The 20,231-nt window shown below is 44.0% G+C and overlaps 2 protein-coding genes across 4 annotated transcripts in view; one reads left to right on the top strand and one right to left on the bottom strand.

Annotated features, from left to right (window-relative positions):
• The first annotated feature begins 478 nt into the window (after positions 1 to 478).
• LOC115205777 (protein atonal homolog 1-like) lies at positions 479 to 2,301 on the top strand. The gene has a single exon (XM_029772089.1). It carries the CDS (start codon positions 696 to 698, stop codon positions 1,503 to 1,505), a length of 810 nt encoding a protein of 269 aa, XP_029627949.1. The 5' UTR covers positions 479 to 695; the 3' UTR covers positions 1,506 to 2,301.
• Positions 2,302 to 17,653: 15,352 nt separating this feature from the next.
• The window catches only part of LOC115205778 (protein FAM193B), a 48,751-nt gene continuing 46,173 nt past the window's right edge, over positions 17,654 to 20,231 (bottom strand). For all 3 annotated transcript variants that reach the window (XM_029772091.1, XM_029772092.1, XM_029772090.1), the window contains one exon: positions 17,654 to 20,077. In XM_029772091.1, coding sequence (XP_029627951.1) covers positions 20,005 to 20,077 — 73 coding nt within the window. In that variant the 3' untranslated portion in view covers positions 17,654 to 20,004. The remainder of the gene's footprint in view (positions 20,078 to 20,231) is intronic.

The raw sequence follows: 20,231 nt of genomic DNA on the forward strand, positions 1-20,231 counted from the left end.
AAGACCCCAAAAAGTAGCCCTTAGAAAAAAAATCTGTATTCGATCAACATAAATTGTTAGTTTTCTTTCATGAGACTAAAAAGTCCTCCAATATTTTCTGGAATCCAATAAACACAAATACACTCTAGTCGTGTGAATTAATTCGTTTTTTATTAAGTAAAAAATAAAAAATACAACTTTATTTTCTCCAAGACAAAACGAAACTTCTTCAGACAGAATAATAAATTACCTCAGATGACAAGTGAAGCCAAATGTCAAATCAACATCATGATTGAGTTACAATTCACAATAGTTGCAGAAAATAAATTAAGATTGACCCAATTGTTTTCTTTTGTGGGGTAGACGCAACCATTCGCTATTGGCTGTGCGATCCAAACCTGTGTGCCTCCTAGGGCGGGGTTGGGTGGAGGGGGATTTAGTACTAAAGGATCGGACAGGATCCAGAGGTGAGAGTCAGGAGATTGTGTCACAAGTGAGTCAACTCTTAGCGCCGTCCTTGGAGTTTGAAGAGAGACACATTTGCAGCTCTGTTCAAACCTGGTTTTGGTGGAATTCTTTAGATTTCTCTTTTTTTTGCTCTAAATCTCGTCAACTAACTCTTACCGCTGTCCGTGAATTTTCAAGAGACGTTCCACTGCTGTGCAAATATTAGTTATCCAAGATAGAGCGAAATAAGCTCTCCAACCGAATCGTGGATGTCTGTAGCGGTTATGACAGCTAAAACAGAACTGTCCGGCTGGCCAGACTTCTCAGCTGAGGACTTCCCTCTGTTAGAACAGTCGAAACTGGGACATATCAGATCCAGAACCTGGGTAACATCTCCAGGAGGAGGGCAGTCTCCATACTCACCCAGAGATACGGGCCATTACGCACACAGCGGCTCCATGGATCGCTCACTGGAGAAACTCATGTCGGTGAGTAAACTGGCAAACAGTGGTGTCAGGATAGAGATGGACCTAGATACAGTACAGGCGGACCAGGGAGAAGGAGGAAACCGTAAGCAGAAACGCCGGCGCGTCGCAGCTAACGCCCGGGAGAGGCGAAGAATGCATGGGCTGAACAAGGCGTTTGACACTTTGCGGAGCGTGATCCCGTCCAACAATAATAAATTGTCCAAGTATGATACTCTCCAAATGGCTCAGATCTACATCCAGGAGCTTTCGGAGCTGCTCACCGGGGTGGTGAAGCCAGAGAGTCGGGGAGGGTCACGGAGTGGATGCGCCTCTCCGCTGGGGTCTTTCTCTCCAGAGCCCCGGGAGGACGGTGGCGGGATGTCTGGGATCAGCTCAAACCTGCAGGACTCCACCTCACCGCAGCCTCTGAACAGGAGACTGATCGGAGATCAGGAGAACACTGGCCCCGTCGGTCACTTCATCATTCTGTCTGCGCCTAAATCTGATCTAGGATCGGGGAACAAGAGGGTCTCTAACACATCTAACGGGAGTGATGGAGAGTCGTCGCATTACAGTGATTTTGAGGACGGACATGCCGGCAGACAGTGCTAATTTTAGAGACTGAATGACACAACAGGAACTCTTATAGGAGACGTTTTAATATGGATTGTTTAATATTTGAAATAAACGGTCTGTGTTTTAGAATACATAATAACGGAAATCAAATGGTTTAGATTGAGACGGGAGTCTATACCTAATCTCCACTACATTTAGTCAAGAACACATTGGTCTCATCTTGCCATATGTATTAGATATGGACACCAGGGTTGGGGGTTCAATTCCATGTTCAATTCCCGTCAGTTCAGGAAGTGCACTGAAATTCAAATTAAAATCTCTTCAATGGCTTGCCAATGGGAAAAATTGGAATCTGAATGTATCCCAACCCTGCTTTGTAGGCCATCTTAAAAAGTTAAATTGAGATGGTAGTCTAGCCTACATTTAGACAAGAACACGAATATCCCAGTGAGTAAAAGATGTACCTTTTTATAAAAAATAAAATTTTAAAAAGATTGCCGTTATGAAACTGCAGTAAAAGTGCAGGAACTGCAGTCAATAGTGATATTTTGGAGGCAGTAGTTGTAGAATAACCGCCGTTATACTGCACACTGACTGCACTCTTTCTTTCAATAAGGGTTTGAAAAGTCTTTTACTCATAGGGACGTTTCATCATGCCATATTTATTTATTAAATATCGACACTGCAAAATAAAAAGAGGTAGCCTACTGTGTGATATTGTAGACTTTATTGCGTATTTAAACAAGGCCTTGTAATATGACTTCTCATAAGGGTTTTCTTTCCTTGCTTGCACTTTATTGACTAAATAAGTCTGGAACATTTGGTTTCAATGTCTGGCTGCATTTATATCTAATATTTTTTTGAAAACATAACTACTTTGATATTTATGTTTTGCTATTTTGTATTCTTGCAATAATAGTTTTTGATGGAATAAATAAAGTTTAGTATTTGGCAGATACATATTTCAAATGTTTTTTTTTTCTCAATTTCTCCAGGATAATTCAGTCTTTGTCTGATTTAATTTCAACAGCTTTAACACTACTATGCTACTCTTAGGTCAACTCAATATATTTTGTTTTAATATATTTTTATTTAATGCAAGAGTAGTGTATAATATGTAAATCTTGAAATACAAATGCACACATTACGCTTTTGATGAAGGCCTACACGTTGAATACTGAGGGTATAACAGTCAAGTCATCTCTTCATGTCTTCTAGTTCTGATAGACCTGATAGAGCTGGTATAACAGTCACCTCCCCATGTCTTCTAGTTCTGATGGACCTGATAGAGCTGGTATAATAGTCACCTCCCCATGTCTTCTAGTTCTGATAGACCTGATAGAGCTGGTATAACAGTCACCTCCCCATGTCTTCTAGTTCTGATGGACCTGATAGAGCTGGTATAACAGTCACCTCCCCATGTCTTCTAGTTCTGATGGACCTGATAGAGCTGGTATAACAGTCACCTCCCCATGTCTTCTAGTTTTGATGGACCTGATAGAGCTGGTATAACAGTCACCTCCCCATGTCTTCTAGTTCTGATGGACCTGATAGAGCTGGTATAACAGTCACCTCCCCATGTCTTCTAGTTTTGATGGACCTGATAGAGCTGGTATAACAGTCACCTCCCCATGTCTTCTAGTTCTGATGGACCTGATAGAGCTGGTATAACAGTCACCTCCCCATGTCTTCTAGTTCTGATGGGCCTGATAGAGCTGGTATAACAGTCGCTGTCTTTTAGTGACGGTATGCATTAGTATTCACTGCCTCTTGGTGTCACTGTGGCTAGGGGAAGTAGGCAGGGTTGGAACTTAGCCCTGATCCTTACACACGTCAGAGAGCTTCTGTTTAAAAATGACAGGGACCCCCCCCCCCCTCCCCAGGGGGGGTGATGGAGCCACCCGACCCCATCTCTTCTTCCCACTGTAGCTGGACCTGCACCTGACCCCATCTCTTCTTCCCACTGTAGCTGGGCCTGCAGGTGGGACAGGTTTGGGGTTGAGGCAGGGTCCAGTGGTTGGGTCACTAAACCATAGACATACTTTGAGCTAACCCACATCCACTCTCTCCCTCCCTCTTCTCCTCTGCCCTCCCCCAATAATACCCCTTCTCAGGTTGTAATAAGGAGACCCCTCTCCCAGCCCCAGTTTGTTCAGGTTGACAGTATCCAAAGAGTGACACCTCTCTTCTTCCCCCTCTTCCTCCTCCATAGAGATGCAGGCTGTGCTGCATGCTGAGTGGGCCTGGCAGGTGTTTCATTCTGGGGAGGAGGTGGTCCTCTATAGGGGCATACAGATCACAATCAGTCAGCCATTGGCTCAGGCCCCGGAACCAGTTCAGTAACAGGAGTTATGATTGGAGGGCTGGTTAAGAGGTTGTTTCTCATTGGTAGAGGAGGGGCAGTGGGTCTGTCTGATAGGTCGATCAGGGAGCAGGCGTGGACTCTGTTAGGAGGGTGAGGAGGAGGTATAGTGGGGGGAAAAAGTATTTTATCCCCTGCTGATTTTGTACGTTTGCCCACTGACAAAGAAATGATCAGTCTATAATTTTAATGGTAGGTTTATTTGAACAGTGAGAGACAGAATAACAACAAAAATATCCAGAAAAACGCATGTCAAAAATGTTATAAATTGATTTGCATTTTAATGAGGGAAATAAGTATTTGACCCCGTCTCAATAAGAAAGATTTCTGGCTCCCAGGTGTCTTTTATACAGGTAACGAGCTGAGATTAGGAGCACACTCTTAAAGGGAGTGCTCCTAACCACAGCTTGTTACCTGTAAAAAAGACACCTGTCCACAGAAGCAATCAATCAATCAGATTCCAAACTCTCCACCATGGCCAAGACCAAAGAGCTCTCTAAGGATGTCAGGAACAAGATTGTAGACCTACACAAGGCTGGAGTGGGCTACAAGACCATCGCCAAGCAGCTTGGTGAGAAGGTGACAACATTTGGTGCGATTATTCGCAGATGGAAGAAACACAAAAGAACTGTCAATATCCCTCGGCCTGGGGCTCCATGCAAGATCTCACCTCGTGGAGTTGCAATGATCATGAGAACGGTGAGGAATCAGCCCAGAACTACACAGGAGGATCTTGTCAATGATCTCAAGGCAGCTGGGACCATAGTCACCAAGAAAACAATTAGTAACACACTACGCCGCGAAGGACTGAAATCCTGCAGCGCCCGCAAGGTCCCCCTGCTCAAGAAAGCACATATACATGCCCGTCTGAAGTTTGACAATGAACATCTGAATGACTCAGAGGACAACTGGTGAAAGTGTTGTGGTCAGATGAGACCAAAATGGAGCTCTTTGGCATCAACTCAACTCGCCGTGTTTGGAGGAGGAGGAATGCTGCCTATGACCCCAAGAACACCATCTCCACCGTCAAACATGGAGGTGGAAACATTATGTTTTGGGGGTGTTTTTCTGCTAAAGGGACAGGACAACTTCACCACATGAAAGGGATGATGGACGGGGCCATGTACCGTCAAATCTTGGGTGAGAACCTCCTTCCCTCAGCCAGGGCATTAAAAATGGGTCGTGGATGGGCATTCCAGCATGACAATGACCCAAAACACACGGCCAAGGCAACAAAGGAGTGGCTCAAGGAGAAGCACATTAAGGTCCTGGAGTGGCCTAGCCAGTCTCCAGACCTTAATCCCATAGAAAATCTGTGGAGGGAGCTGAAGGTTCGAGTTGCCAAACGTCAGCCTCGAAACCTTAATGACTTGGAGAAGATCTGCAAAGAGGAGTGGGACAAAATCCCTCCTGAGATGTGTGCAAACCTGGTGGCCAACTACAAGAAACATCTGACCTCTGTGATTGCCAACAAGGGTTTTGCCACCAAGTACTAAGTCATGTTTTGCAGAGGGGTCAAATACTTATTTCCCTCATTAAAATGCAAATCATTTTATAACATTTTTGACATGCGTTTTTCTGGATTTTTTTGTTGTTATTCTGTCTCTCACTGTTCAAATAAACCTACCATTAAAATTATAGACGGATAATTTCTTTGTCTGTGGGCAAACATACAAAATCAGCAGGGGATCAAATACTTTTCCCCCCCACTGTATTACAAGAAGGATGAGGAGAAGAGGAGGTGTGATGGACTTTAGGAGAGGAGGAAGATGTGTGAAGAGAGGAGGAGTGAGGAGGGTGAGGAATGAAGGAGTTAGGAAGTTGAGGTGAGGAGGAGTTACTTGGAGGGTGAGGAGAGGAGGAAGAATGAGGGAGTCATTTCCGGTCACAACTTGCAGACTTTTTTATGTGCTGCTGTGAGTTATGCCAACCTTACTTTGCTACCTGACAACTTTATGGTTTTTACTTTTTAATTACCGTTTACATTTTTTGTTTTTCCCCTCACTCAACTTTTTTCATTCAACTTTTTCACTCCGGACGCTTTATCTGGACGTGGTTCGTCAGGACCTCCACCAGCCAAAGCTCAGTAACATTAACATGATGCCTTCTAATTGCAGTCGCTGTACTCATAATATACAGGAGAACGGCGAGGATAGCTGTGCTACAAGCCCAGCTTCAGATGCAATCGTTAGGCAAGGGTAATTTAAGTGTCGGAAAGGATGAAACAACGTCTGTGCCACCAGTAAGTACAGATAGTAACGTTAGTATAAATCCCCTCGCATGGTCCCCGCAGCCGGACAACTTGGCTTCTGGAGGGAAATGCTGTAGGAATGCTCAACCGGTGTCGCTCCTTCAGCCGACAGAAACTTTCAACCGGTTCTCCCCATTAAGCAGCGAGTCGGAGTCTGAGGCCAAGCCTTCTCTGGGCTCTACTCCTCCCATTACCGGGTCTGAGACGCCGAAGCTTCCCACCATTAGCTCTGACAAATTGAAAACCCTAGTCATTGGCGACTCCATTACCCGCAGTATTAGACTTAAAATGAATCATCCAGCGATCATACACTGTTTACCAGGGGGCAGGGCTACTGACGTTAAGGCTAATCTGAAGATGGTGCTGGCTAAAGCTAAAACTGGTGAGTGTAGAGAGTATAGGGATATTGTTATCCACGTCGGCACCAACGATGTTAGGATGAAACTGTCAGAGGTCACCAAGCGCAGCATAGCTTCAGCGTGTAAATCAGCTAGAAAGATGTGTCGGCATCGAGTAATCGTCTCTGGCCCCCTCCCAGTTAGGGGTAGGGGGAGTGATGAGCTCTACAGCAGTCTCACAACTCAATCGCTGGTTGAAAACTGTTTCCTGCCCCTCCCAAAATATAGAATTTGTAGATAATTGGCCCTCTTTCTGGGACTCACCCACAAACAGGACCAAGCCCGGCCTGTTGAGGAGTGACGGACTCCATCCTAACTGGAGGGGTGCTCTCATCTTATCTACGAACATAGACAGGGCTCTAACTCCCCTAGCTCCACAATGAGATAGGGTGCAGGCCAGGCAGCAGGCTGTTAGCCAGCCTGCCAGCTTAGTGGAGTCTGCCACTAGCACAGTCAGTGTAGTCAGCTCAGCTATCCCCATTGAGACCATGTCTGTGCCTCGATCTAGGTTGGGCAAAACTAAACATGGCGGTGTTCGCCTTAGCAATCTCACTAGAATAAAGAGCTCCTCCATTCCTGCCATTATTGAAAGAGATCGTGATAGCTCACATCTCAAAATAGGGCTACTTAATGTTAGATCCCTCACTTCAAAGGTAGTTATAGTCAATAAACTAATCACTGATCATAATCTTGATGTGATTGGCCTGACTGAAACATGGCTTAAGCCTGATGAATTTACTGTGTTAAATGAGGCCTCACCTCCTGGTTACACTAGTGACCATATCCCCCGTGGATCCCGCAAAGGTTGAGGTGTTACTAACATTTACGATAGCAAATGTCAATTTACAAACAAAAAAAATATGGGCTAAACCGGCATGGCGGCTTGTTAAACAAAAGGGGAGTGTTGGTCATCTGAGAAGACACTACAGAGTTGATAAATATTAACAATTGAAATGCTAATCCTTTGCACATGAACGCTCACTCATTCGGGAACAATTGCAATCAACATATATATTTACGCTCAGTGTGTCATCGGGATCTGTGTCGGAAAGGTCATTCTGTTGGAGAGTTCTCTCTCTCTCTTGGTTAGAATGGATCTTTCAAAGCGACATTCATTAATGTAGTTATAGAATGGATGTTTCGTCGGTCTTCGCGTTCAATGATACCGAATTCCTAGCTGCAGAGTAGTAATTAATATCAAAGAATTGTTCTTATTCTGTATCGATAGCCTAATAGTTTAACCACGTGGTATGGTTAAAGTTCAGTAGAGGGATGCATGGTCAAACCTATTAGCCAACTCGTAATGGAGTGGAGGCCTGGTCTTGGGGAAAGAAACCCTGGGTGGGGGTTTATATACTGAACGTAGAAAAGGCTGTTACATGACGCCAGGTCCTGTCTGTGTCCCTGGGGGCGTGCCGATGACTTAGTTAAGACTCCAAAGGGAATTGGAGTTTCCTTCATTAACAGTCCAAAATCACATTGCACAATATCACAAACAGTTCTGTCCTTATTCATTAATTTTATACAACCATTTAGATGTAAGTCTCATAGCTGAGGCTAGTATATAAACATTATTATGGTAATATGGCCGTATTGTCTCTCATGAGTTTCACAAAATTGTACCAAACGGACCAGTTCGTAGCTGGATTCTTTACCGATCTTTTATACCCTCTCCAGAACATAAATGTCGTTCGGCTCTCCAATTCTGTGAGGTGGAAGAATCCTTTGTTCTCTATACTGTGGCCATGAGGAGATCATTTTCTCATTGGAATTTACGACCGCTCTCACTGAGCCTGGTGTCAGAAGTATAGAGGTCGGGGGATGGTGCATAGAAAAGGCCTGGTGCAGAGGGAGGGGGGCCAATTGTGCTCGCTGTACCCAAAGCGGGCAACGTCATCACACAGGCCTCCTGGGCCATATACAGCGTTCCTCACTGAGTTCCCTGAATTCCTATTGGACCTTGTAGTCATAGCAGATAATATTCAAATTTTGGTGACTTTAATATTCACATGGAAAAGTCCACAGACCCACTCCAAAAGGCTTTCGGAGCCATCATCGACTCAATGGGTTTTGTCCAACATGTCTCTGGACCTACGCACTGCCACAGTCATACTCTGGACCTAGTTTTGTCCCGTGGAATAAATGTTGTGGATCTTAATGTTTTTCCCCATAATCCTGGACTATCGGACCACCATTTTATTACGTTTGCAATCGTAACAAATAATCTGCTCAGACCCCAACCAAGGAGCATCAAAAGTCGTGCTATAAATTCTCAGACAACCCAAAGATTCCTTGATGCCCTTCCAGACTCCCTCTGCCTACCCAAGGACGTCAGAGGACAAAAATCAGTTAACCACCTAACTGAGGTACTCAATTTAACCTTGCGCAATACCCTAGATGCAGTTTCACCCCTAAAAACAAAAAACATTTGTCATAAGAAACTAGCTCCCTGGTATACAGAAAATACACGAGCTCTGAAGCAAGCTTCCAAAAAATTGGAACGGAAATGGCGCCACACCAAAACTGGAAGTTTCCGACTAACTTGGAAAGACAGTTCCGTGCAGTATCAAAGAGCCCTCACTGCTGCTCGATCATCCTATTTTTCCAACCTAATTGAGGAAAATAAGAACAATCCAAAATGTATTTTTGATACTGTCGCAAAGCTAACTAAAAAGCAGCATTCCCCAAGAGAGGATGGCTTTCACTTCAGCAGTAATAAATTCATGAACTTCTTTGAGGAAAAGATCATGATCATTAGAAAGCAAATTACGGACTCCTCTTTAAATCTGCGTATTCCACCAAAGCTCCATTGTCCCGAGTCTGCACAACACTGCCAGGACCTAGGATCAAGGGAGACACTAAAGTGTTTTAGTACCATATCTCTTGACAAAATGATGAAAATAATCATGGCCTTCAAGCTGCATACTTGAAGACTCGGCCCTATTCCAACTAAACTACTGAAAGAGCTGCTTTCTGTGCTTGGCCCTCCTATGTTGAACATAATAAACGGCTCTCTATCCACCGGATGTGAACCAAACTCACTAAAATTGGCAGTAATAAAGCCTCTCTTGAAAAAGCCAAATCTTGACCCAGAAAATATAAAAAACTATCGGCCTATATCGAATCTTCCATTCCTCTCAAAACATTTTGAAAAAGCTGTTGCGCAGCAACTCACTGCCTTCCTAAAGACAAACAATGTATACGAAACGCTTCAGTCTGGTTTTAGACCCCATCATAGCACTGAGACTGCACTTGTGAAGGTGGTAAATGACCTTTTAATGGCATTAAAAAAAAAAAAAAGTTTTGGCATCAGACCAAGGCATCTGTCCTCGTGCTACTAGACCTTAGTGCTGCTTTTGACACCATCGATCACCACATTCTTTTGGAGAGATTGGAAACCCATATTGGTCTACACAGATCTTATCTGTCGGAAAGATATCAGTTTGTCTCTGTGAATGGTTTGTCCTCTGACAAATCAACTGTACATTTCGGTGTTCCTCAAGGTTCCGTTTTAGGACCACTATTGTTTTCACTATGTAATTTACTTCTTGGGGATGTCATTCAAAAACATAATGTTAACTTTCACTGCTATGCGGATGACACACAGCTGTATATTTCAATGAAACATGGTGAAGCCCCAAAATTGCCCTCGCTAGAAGCCTGTGTTTCAGACATAAGGAAGTCGATGGTTGCAAACTTTATACTTTTAAACTCGGAAAAAACAGAGATGCTTGTTCTAGGTCCCAAGAAACAAAGAGATCTCCTGTTGAATCTGACAATTAATCTTGATGGTTGTACAGTCGTCTCAAATAAAATTGTGAAGGACCTCGGCGTTACTCTGGACCCTGATCTCTCTTTTGAAGAACATATCAAGACTGTTTCAAGGACAGCTTTTTCCCATCTACGTAACATTGCAAAAATCAGAAACTTTCTGTCCAAAAATGATGCAGAAAAATTAATCCATGCTTTTGTTACTTCTAGGTTGGACTACTGCAATGCTCTACTTTCCGGCTACCCGGATAAAGCACTCAAAAAACTTCAGTTAGTGCTAAATATGGCTGCTAGAATCCTGACTAGAACCAAAGAATTTGATCATATTACTCCAGTGCTAGCCTCCCTACACTGGCTTCCTGTTAAGGCAAGGGCTGATTTCAAGGTTTTACTGCTAACCTACAAAGCATTACATGGGCTTGCTCCTACCCATCTTTCCGATTTGGTCCTGCCGTACATACCTACACGTACGCTACGGTCACAAGACGCAGGCCTCCTAATTGTCCCTAGAATTTCTAAGCAAACAGCTGAAGGCAGGGCTTTCTCTTATAGAGCTCCATTTTTATGGAATGGTCTGCCTACCCATGTGAGAGACGCAGACTCGGTCTCAACCTTTAAGTCTTTACTGAAGACTCATGTCTTCAGTAGGTCCTATGATTGAGTGTAGTCTGGCTCAGGAGTGTGAAGGTGAACGGAAAGGCACTGGAGCAACGAACCGCCCTTGCTGTCTCTGCCTGGCCGGTTCCCCTCTCTCCACTGGGATTCTCTGCCTCTAACCCTATTACAGGGGCTGAGTCACTGGCCTACTGGTGTTCTTCCATGCCGTCCCTAGGAGGGGTGCGTCACTTGAGTGGGTTGAGTCACTGACGTGGTCTTCCTGTCTGGGTTGGCGCCCCCCCTTGGGTTGTCCCGTGGCGGAGATTTTTGTAGGCTATACTCAGCCTTGTCTCAGGATGGTAAGTTGGTGGTTGAAGATATCCCTCTATTGTTATGGGGCTGTGCTTTGGCAAAGTGGGTGGGGTTATATCCTGCCTGTTTGGCCCTGTCTGGGGGTATCATCGGATGGGGCCACAGTGTCTCCTGACCCCTCCTGTCTCAGCCTCCAGTATTTATGCTGCAGTAGTTTATGTGTCGGGGGGCTAGGGTCAGTCTGTTATATCTGGAGTATTTCTCCTGTCTTATCCGGTGTCCTGTGTGAATTTAAGTATGATCTCTCTAATTCTCTCTTTCGGAGGACCTGAGCCCTAGGACCATGCCTCAGGACTACCTGGCATGATAACTCCTTGCTGTCCCCAGTCCACCTGGCCATGCTGCTTCTCCAGTTTCAACTGTTCTGCCTGCAGTTATGGAACCCTGACCTGTTCACCGGATGTGCTACCTGTCCCAAACCTGCTGTTTTCAACTCTCTAGAGACAGCAGGAGCGGTAGATATACTCTCAATGATCGGCTATGAAAAGCCAACTGACATTTACTCTTGAGGTGCTGACTTGTTGCACCCTCGACAACTAAATCTTGGCCATGTTCTGTTATAGTCTCTACCCGGCACAGCCAGAAGAGGACTGGCCACCCCTCATAGCCTGGTTCCTCTCTAGGTTTCTTCCTAGGTTTTGGCCTTTCTAGGGAGTTTTTCCTAGCCACCGTGCTTCTGCACCTGCATTACTTGCTGTTTGGGGTTTTAGGCTGGGTTTCTGTACAGCACTTTCAGATATCAGCTGATGTAAGAAGGGCTATATAAATACATTTGATTTGAGAGGAGGAATAATGAGGGAGTTGAGTTGAGGAGTTATGTGGAGGCTGAGGAGAGGAGAAAGAATGAGGGAGTTGAGCTGAGGAAGAGGTCTTGATGTCTTCATTGTCCATCTCGCTGTGCAGAGTAAGAGAATCTTCCATAACCTTATAGATCTGAGGAGCATGCTTAGACAGGAAGGTGAATTGACCCTCTCCTGAGATACAGCGACGACCTGCCTCGATGCTGAAGCCCCCTCAGTTACTCAGTCTCTCCAGGGTTGACAAATCACTGTATTATTACCACATAAAACAGTCAAATCATCACAATATCATTGCAGAAAACTGACCCATCACCGCACAACAAAAATAGGGTTCACAATTTCAACCAATCACCACACATTTACCGCATAATACCGTTCAGTCAAGCCACAAGGCAAGAAACTTTTTTTCCTCGTCAGCACATTTTTGTGACAAATTGGACAAAATCATTGCATATTGCAATGCAAAAAAAAAATGTCAGAATTGCAGCCACAAAATCCTGGAGGGACTGGTTATTCAGTTCTGATGATCAACACGACAAGCTGAAATGTACTGACCATTACCACTGAATAATCAGACTAATCTGAATCCTGACCTTTTACCTCTAACCTTTTACCTTGACCTGTCCAAAGCGTTGTAGGAGCTGGTAGAGCCCAGCAGTAGAGGGTCTGACCTCTGACCCTGACCTCTAACCTTTTACCTTGACCTGTCCAAAGCATTGTAAGAGCTGGTAGAGCTCAGCAGTAGAGGGTCTGAACTCTGACCTTTCATCCTGACCTCTAACCCTTTTACATTGACCTGTCAAAGCATAGTAGCAGCCAGTAAGGCCAGCATTAAACGGTTTGACCTCAAACATATAACCTGTGACCTTATAATCCTTTCATTTTAACCTTTTAAAATGGTAATCCTTAATTGAAAAAATATATGATATGTCCTCAATTTGAGAATACCAGTGTTGGGCTAAAACACACTGCTGAGATGTATGAATGAGAGACACAGAGAATATTTCTGCTCCCCTTCACAGTGGTTTATTCCTGCTAACATACAACATGTTGATTTCACAGTAGTCTTTGTCAAGTGTCAGAGCATTGTAAACATTAGGTTATATGATGAGGAGTAACAATGCTGATCTAGGATCAGTTTTGCTTTATAAATCACATTATTACATGTACAGGGGGAAGCTGATCCTAGATCAGCACTCCTATTCCAAGACACTATGTATGCGAACCCAGAGCATTGTGAACATTAAGGTTACACTATGAGTTTCTCTCTCTTATCTCAGTTAGTTTTATGACTGTAACAGTGTTTGAGATGTGGCTAGGGGGAGGGAGATGGGGTTTGAGATGTGGTTAGGGGGAGGGAGAGGAGGTTTGAGATGTGGCTAGGGGGAGGGGAGATGAGGGTTGAGATGTGGCTAGGGGGAGGGAGATGGGGTTTGAGATGTGGTTAGGGGGAGGGGAATGGGGTTTGAGATGTGGCTAGGGGGAGGAGAGATGAGGTTTGAGATGTGGCTAAGGGGAGGAGAGATGGGGTTTGAGATGTGGCTAAGGGGAGGAGAAGGGGAGACAGGGTTTGAGAAGAGGATAGGGGGAGGGGAGACATGGTTTGTGTAAACAGCAGTAAGGAGAAGGAGAAGTGAGTTGGTGACCAACTGTTGTTATCAGGACTACTTCCTCATTGTTGCCAGTGGCTTTGGGCGCATCCCAAATGGCACCCTATGGTCAAAAATGAGTGCAGTATATAGGGAATGAAGAATAGCGTGCCTTATTGAGAATCGGATGCTGTCGTCTCTGTAACTATCATTAAATGTGAAGACTGTTATTTTATCAAATCAATTCTCTGTGTGTAATTATTATTACCTGATTAAACTAATCATGTCAACTTTAATCAACTACTAATTGTACGTCGAAGATTTGCTCTTACTCTGTAGTGATCGATAGGCTCAGAGTTTAACCATTTCCAGCTGTGTAGCCAACGCTCCACTTGGAATAGTCTTGTCCTTTGGTAGAGTTTTTGTTTAAATTACTAAACAAACCAGCATCACCCGGCATGTTCCAATTCTACCTGTCAAATCAGTCCAATATACTTACTGTCAAATCATTCCAGTTCTACCTGTGAAATCATTCCAATTCTACCAGTCAAATAATTCATATTCTAACTGTTAAATCATTCCAATTCTACCTGTCAAATCATTCCAATTCTATCTGTCAAATCATTCCAATTCTACCGGTCAAATCATTCCAATTCTACCAGTCAAATCATTCCAATTCTAACTGTCAAATCATTCCAATTCTACCTGTCAAATCATTCCAATTTTACCAGTCAAACCATTCCAGTTATGTTCTGGGCTAACAATGTGAGAAATAACACACAAAAAACGTTCTGGGCTAACAAATAACCTTGTTTGAAGTCATTAGGTCACATGACCAAGGAGCTATTGAAATTTGAATGTAAAAAAGGTTTGTTCTTTGTTTACACTCCCTAACTAATTCAACTAGGAATAGAAAATGCTGCTCACATTTCCACATGTTTATTAGCTTTGGAAAGCAAATTTAATGTCCAAATCGTGAAAATAAGACCTGTGCAATGTTGTGCGCAATTTGTCCAACATCATGACACTTATTTGGAGTCTGTGGCTCAAGTGTTTGAAAGCGCAAATATCCGTTGAATATCCAACTTGAAACTGTCTTTACCTCAGTGGAGAACGATCGCCTTATGTCGAGGATGGCTGTGCTGCAAGCCCAGCTTCAGACGCAATCGTGTAGCTCCATTTCCGTTCCAATTTTCTGGAAGCTTGCTTCAGAGCTCGGGTATTTTCTGTATAGCAGGGAGCTAGTTTCTTATGACAAATGTTTTTAGGGGTGCAACTGCATCTAGGGTATTACGCAAGGTTAAATTGAGTTCCTCAGGTAGGTGGTTAACTGATTTTTGTACTCTGACGTCCTTGGGTAGGTGGAGGGAGTCTGGAAGGGCATCTAGGAATCTTTGGGTTGTCTGAGAATTTATAGCACAGCTTTTGATGCTCCTTGGTTGGGGTCTGAGCAGATTATTTGTTGCTATTGCAAACATAATAAAATGGTGGTCCGATAGTCCAGGATTATGAGGAAAAACATTAAGATCCACAACATTTATTCCACGGGACAAAACTAGGTCCAGAGTATGACTGTGGCAGTGAGTAGGTCCGGAGACATGTTGGACAAAACCCACTGAGTCGATGACTGCTCCGAAAGCCTTTTGGAGTGGGTCTGTGGACTTCTCCATGTGAATATTAAAGTCACCAAAAATCGGAATATTATCTGCTGTGACTACAAGGTCCGATAGGAATTCAGGGAACTCAGTGAGGAATGCTGTATACGGCCCAGGAGGCCTGTAAACAGTAGCTATGAAAAGTGATTGAGTAGGCTGCATAGATTTCATGACTAGAAGCTCAAAAGACAAAAATGCAGTAATTTTTTTGTAAATTGAAATTTGCTATCATAAATGTTAGCAACACCTCAACCTTTGCGGGATGCACGGGGGATATGGTCACTAGTGTAATCAGGAGGTGAGGCCTCATTTAACACAGTAAATTCATCAGGTTTAAGCCATGTTTCAGTCAGGCCAATCACATCAAGATTATGATCAGTGATTAGTTCATTGACTATAACTGCCTTTGAAGTGAGGGATCTAATATTAAGTAGCCCTATTTTGAGATGTGAGGTATCACGATCTCTTTCAATAATGACAGGAATGTAGGAGGTCTTTATTCTAGTAAGATTGCTAAGGCGAACACCGCCATGTTTAGTTTTGCCCAACCTAGATCGAGGCACAGACACGGTCTCAATGGGGATAGCTGAGCTGACTACACTGACTGTGCTAGTGGCAGACTCCACTAAGCTGGCAGGCTGGCTAACAGCAGACCCTATCTCATTGTGGAGCTAGAGGAGTTAGAGCCCTGTCTATGTTCGTAGATAAGATGAGAGCACCCCTCCAGCTAGGATGGAGTCCGTCACTCCTCAACAGGCCAGGCTTGGTCCTGTTTATGGGTGAGTCCCAATTATCTACAAATTCTATCTTTTGGGAGGGGCAGAAAACAGTTTTCAACCAGAGATTGAGTTGTGACTGCTGTAGAGCTCATCACTCCCCCTAACTGGGAGGGGGCCAGAGACTCTCTGCTGTAGAGCTCATCACTCCCCCTAACTGGGAGGAGCCAGAGACTCTGCTGTCGAGCTCATCACTCGCCCTAACTGGGAGGGGGCCAGAGACTCTGCTGTAGAGCTCATCACTCCCCCTAACTGGGAGGGGGCCAGAGACTCTGCTGTAGAGCTCATCACTCCCCCTAACTGGGAGGGGGCCAGAGACTCTGCTGTAGAGCTCATCACTCCCCCTAACTGGGAGGGGGCCAGAGACTCTGCTGTAGAGCTCATCATTCCCCCTAACTGGGAGGGGGCCAGAGACTCTGCTGTAGAGCTCATCACTCCCCCTAACTGGGAGGGGGCCAGAGACTCTGCTGTAGAGCTCATCACTCCCCCTAACTGGGAGGGGGCCAGAGACAATTACTCGATGACGACACATCTTTCTAGCTGATTTACACGCTGAAGCTATGTTGCACATCTGACTGTTTCGTCCTAATTTGGGGCCCCAACCTGGGCTTGAACCAGGGAGCCTCTGCACACATCAACAACTGACACCCCACGAAGCATCGTTACCCATTGCGCCACAAAAGCCGGAACCCTTGCAGAGCAAGGGGAACAACTACTTCAGGTCTCAGAGCGAGTGACGTCACCCGATTGAATCGCTAATAGCGTGCACCCCGCTAACTAGCTAGCCATTTCACATCGGTTACACTAACATCGTTGGTGCCGATGTGGATAACAATATCCCTATACTCTCTACACTCGCCAGTTTTAGCTTTAGCCAGCACCATCTTCAGATTAGCCTTAACGTCGGTAGCCCTGCCCCCTGGTAAACAGTGTATGATCGCTGGATGATTATTTTTAAGTCTAATACTGTGGGTAATGGAGTCGCTAATGACTAGGGTTTTCAATTTGTCTGAGCTAACGGTGGGAGGCTTCAGTGGCTCAGACCCCGTAACAGGAGGAGGAGAGACCAGAGAAGGCTCGGCCTCTGACTCGTTGTCCGGCTGCGGGGACCGTGCAGGGGGATTTATGCTACTATCTGTACTTACTGGTGGCACAGACGCTGTTTCACCCTTTCACACACACTGAAATTACCCTTGCCTAACGATTGTGGAAGTCTTCAGATCCCCTCAGCCTGTGTTTACCTCAGATCAGATCTCCTCAGCCTGTGTTTACCTCAGATCAGATTCCCTCAACCTGTGTTTACATCAGATCTCCTCAGCCTGTGTTTACCTTAGATCAGATCTCCTCAGCCTGTGTTTACCTCAGACCTCATTTTCTGCATTTATTCCAAAAACCCCATTCATTTTTCCCAATGAGCTGCCAGTAAGACTTTGAGAGCTGTTGTAAACCAGTCCGGCCCTTCTGTCTGCCATCCTCTGGTAGACTGGACATGACCTTGAAAGAGGACTTTGGTTTAAAATATTAAGACAATTCTCTAACGAATTGACTTAACACGATGCATCATGTCATGCAGCCTTAGGGATAAAACCACTCAAATAAAACACCACACTTTATTTTGTCAAAACTGTAATGTTTTAATCTTTCTGAACGAAAGATTTTCACAGTATCAAAAGTGAATAATAAAAAAAAACAGAAAAGCCAACTTGTCTTAGGCCTACATTAACAGTATAGTATACATCTACATTCCACACATTTCAGATAATGTCTTCTAGTTGAATATAAACTGGGATACAAAATTTCAGAAACAGATTTTCTTCCCCCCAAAAAAATAAATCACGGAAACATGTTTTTGATGACTAACTTGGAATCATCGAAGCACCACTTCTTTCGGAACATCACTTAAACTATTGATCGTTTTCTGATCAGAAAGGGAACTCATCAGATACGGAGTGACAGCAGAGGATCTTATTGAGGTGTTTGACCCCCGAAGGGTCACAGAGTATTGTGAATTTTTGTACCATGGTTGAAATCCTCGCCAAACCTCACTAGAGACAGGTTATCATTGCGGATGTGTTTAAAATGCCCTAAAATCACTTTTTATGTACAAACATTTTTCAACTGAAAATAAAAACAGTACTTAAAATGGACAAGTCCAAGTCGTCCCTTCCTGTTTGTCTGTTTTCTTCCGTTAGATACCTAATGAATACAATCCTGTATGTGAAGGAGTTGAGAGATCAAAACAACAGTATGAGGCAGCCATGGGGTAGCATCCCAAATAGCACCCTATTCCCTATATAGTGCACTACCCTATGGGCCCTGGTCAGAAGTAGTGCACTATATAGGGAATAGGGTGCTGTTTGAGAAGCAAGACAGTTGAGAACATGGCCACAGTATAGAACCATAATCACAAACCACCATAGGGGAAGATATCAGCTCTGATTAGCAGTTACTTCAACAACCAATGGGAAATATCAGTTCTGATTAACAGTTACTTCAACAACCAATGGGAAATATCAGCTCTGATTAACAGTTACTTCAACAACCAATGGGAGATGTAACTTTGAAGCATAGAGATATGGAGTATGACTCGATATCAGATATCTGAACAACACGGGGAGGCTGACCACTGAAGATAACCATGATTTATATAGAATATACAGGGGGACAAATCAATCTGGTTTTATTTGAACACATAGTGAAGATGTGATTTGAAGTGTTAAACACAGTAACCAGATAAATATTTTGTTTCTTTATTTATATATATATAAAAAAAAAATGTTTTGTTTATATTAGTGTCGTTGATTACTTTCCAAACGTTCATTTTGTTAAAACAAAATCATTTCTCACAATTTCATATAAAATAATAGCATTGTACAAGGAGGTAATGAATCTATTGTTCCGTGTCATCCACTGCCATTGATAAACTACACCATAATGACTTACTCAATGGGTTGCACCCTATTCCCTATATAGTGCACTACTTTTCACTATAGCCCTATGGGTCCTGGTCTAAAGGAGTGTACTACATAAGGAATAGGGCACAATCTTGAACTCAGACTTGATGTTGAAGCTACAAACCATTAAATGAATGAACAGCGTTGGTTCAGCCTGTGATGTCATATTGAGGGGAAAGGATGGCACAATCAGAGCAGTACGATTTGAGGTCATGAGAGCACAATACCAGGATGGATACCCAGCCCACACATGGTGTCTATGACGGTATAGATAACCAGCCCACACATGGTGTCTATGACAGTACAGATAACCAGCCCACACATGGTGGGGGTGTCTATGACAGCATGTGCTTTGACATTACGTCCTTCCATACCATAAGACCTATTCTGATCTGAACTTAAAAATCTACGTAAAATCATTTAAGATGCAATTCATTATCTAAAACAGTGCCTATCCACAGAGCGTTGTGTGTTGAGGGAGAGATGGGGGAGATTACCCTAAACTAAAGACAGTAAAAGTTCATTGTGGGGTCGTGGGTCAGTACCTTTTGGAAACAAGAAGCACCAAATAGAACCAACCGATAACAATCCAAGAAGGTGTCTACAATGTTAAAATCTCCCACAATTACAACAAAAACACATTTTATTGTAAAAGGTTAAGTGTTTTCCATACTACGTAGTGAAGTACACAGTAGATCAGATCTGATAGACAGAGAACCAACACCCGTCTATGTTTCAACCTGGATCTCTCATCTCCCTCGTTGTGAAACAGCAAAGAGTCGAGTCTGTCGGGCCCGTGTGTGAATGATCCCCGGCTGTCAGACCTGACAAATGGAAAACGGTGTTGCACCAGGGTCCCTTGGCTTGGTGAGGAAAAAGAAAAGGAGGAGGAGGAAGAGTGGGAATGAGAGAAGGCCTCAGGCCGTCAGGGTTGTATGGACATAGTCACGTTGGGGGGGGGGGTTCTGCATCCTAGAACCCGTCAGTTACTGGGCTGAGTTGAAAGGAACCTATTTAAGGGTAAAGTTGGACCAGTTTACTGCAACCTTCTGGCGGGTCTGTTTAGCAGAGTCAAGGCAAAACCTACAGAGAGAAGAGAGAAATATCACTACGTGGTTCTATAAACAGGAGGCTGGTGGCGCCCCCCCCCCAAAACAAAACAAGGGCCAGTTTCCCAGACAAAGACTAAGTCTAGAAAGACTTTTAATGGAGAATGTCTGTTTGGTAAAGCGGCCCG

Source organism: Salmo trutta, chromosome 13 (genome assembly GCF_901001165.1).
Source record: "Salmo trutta chromosome 13, fSalTru1.1, whole genome shotgun sequence".
In the NCBI taxonomy this organism is placed as follows: Eukaryota; Metazoa; Chordata; class Actinopteri; order Salmoniformes; family Salmonidae; genus Salmo; species Salmo trutta.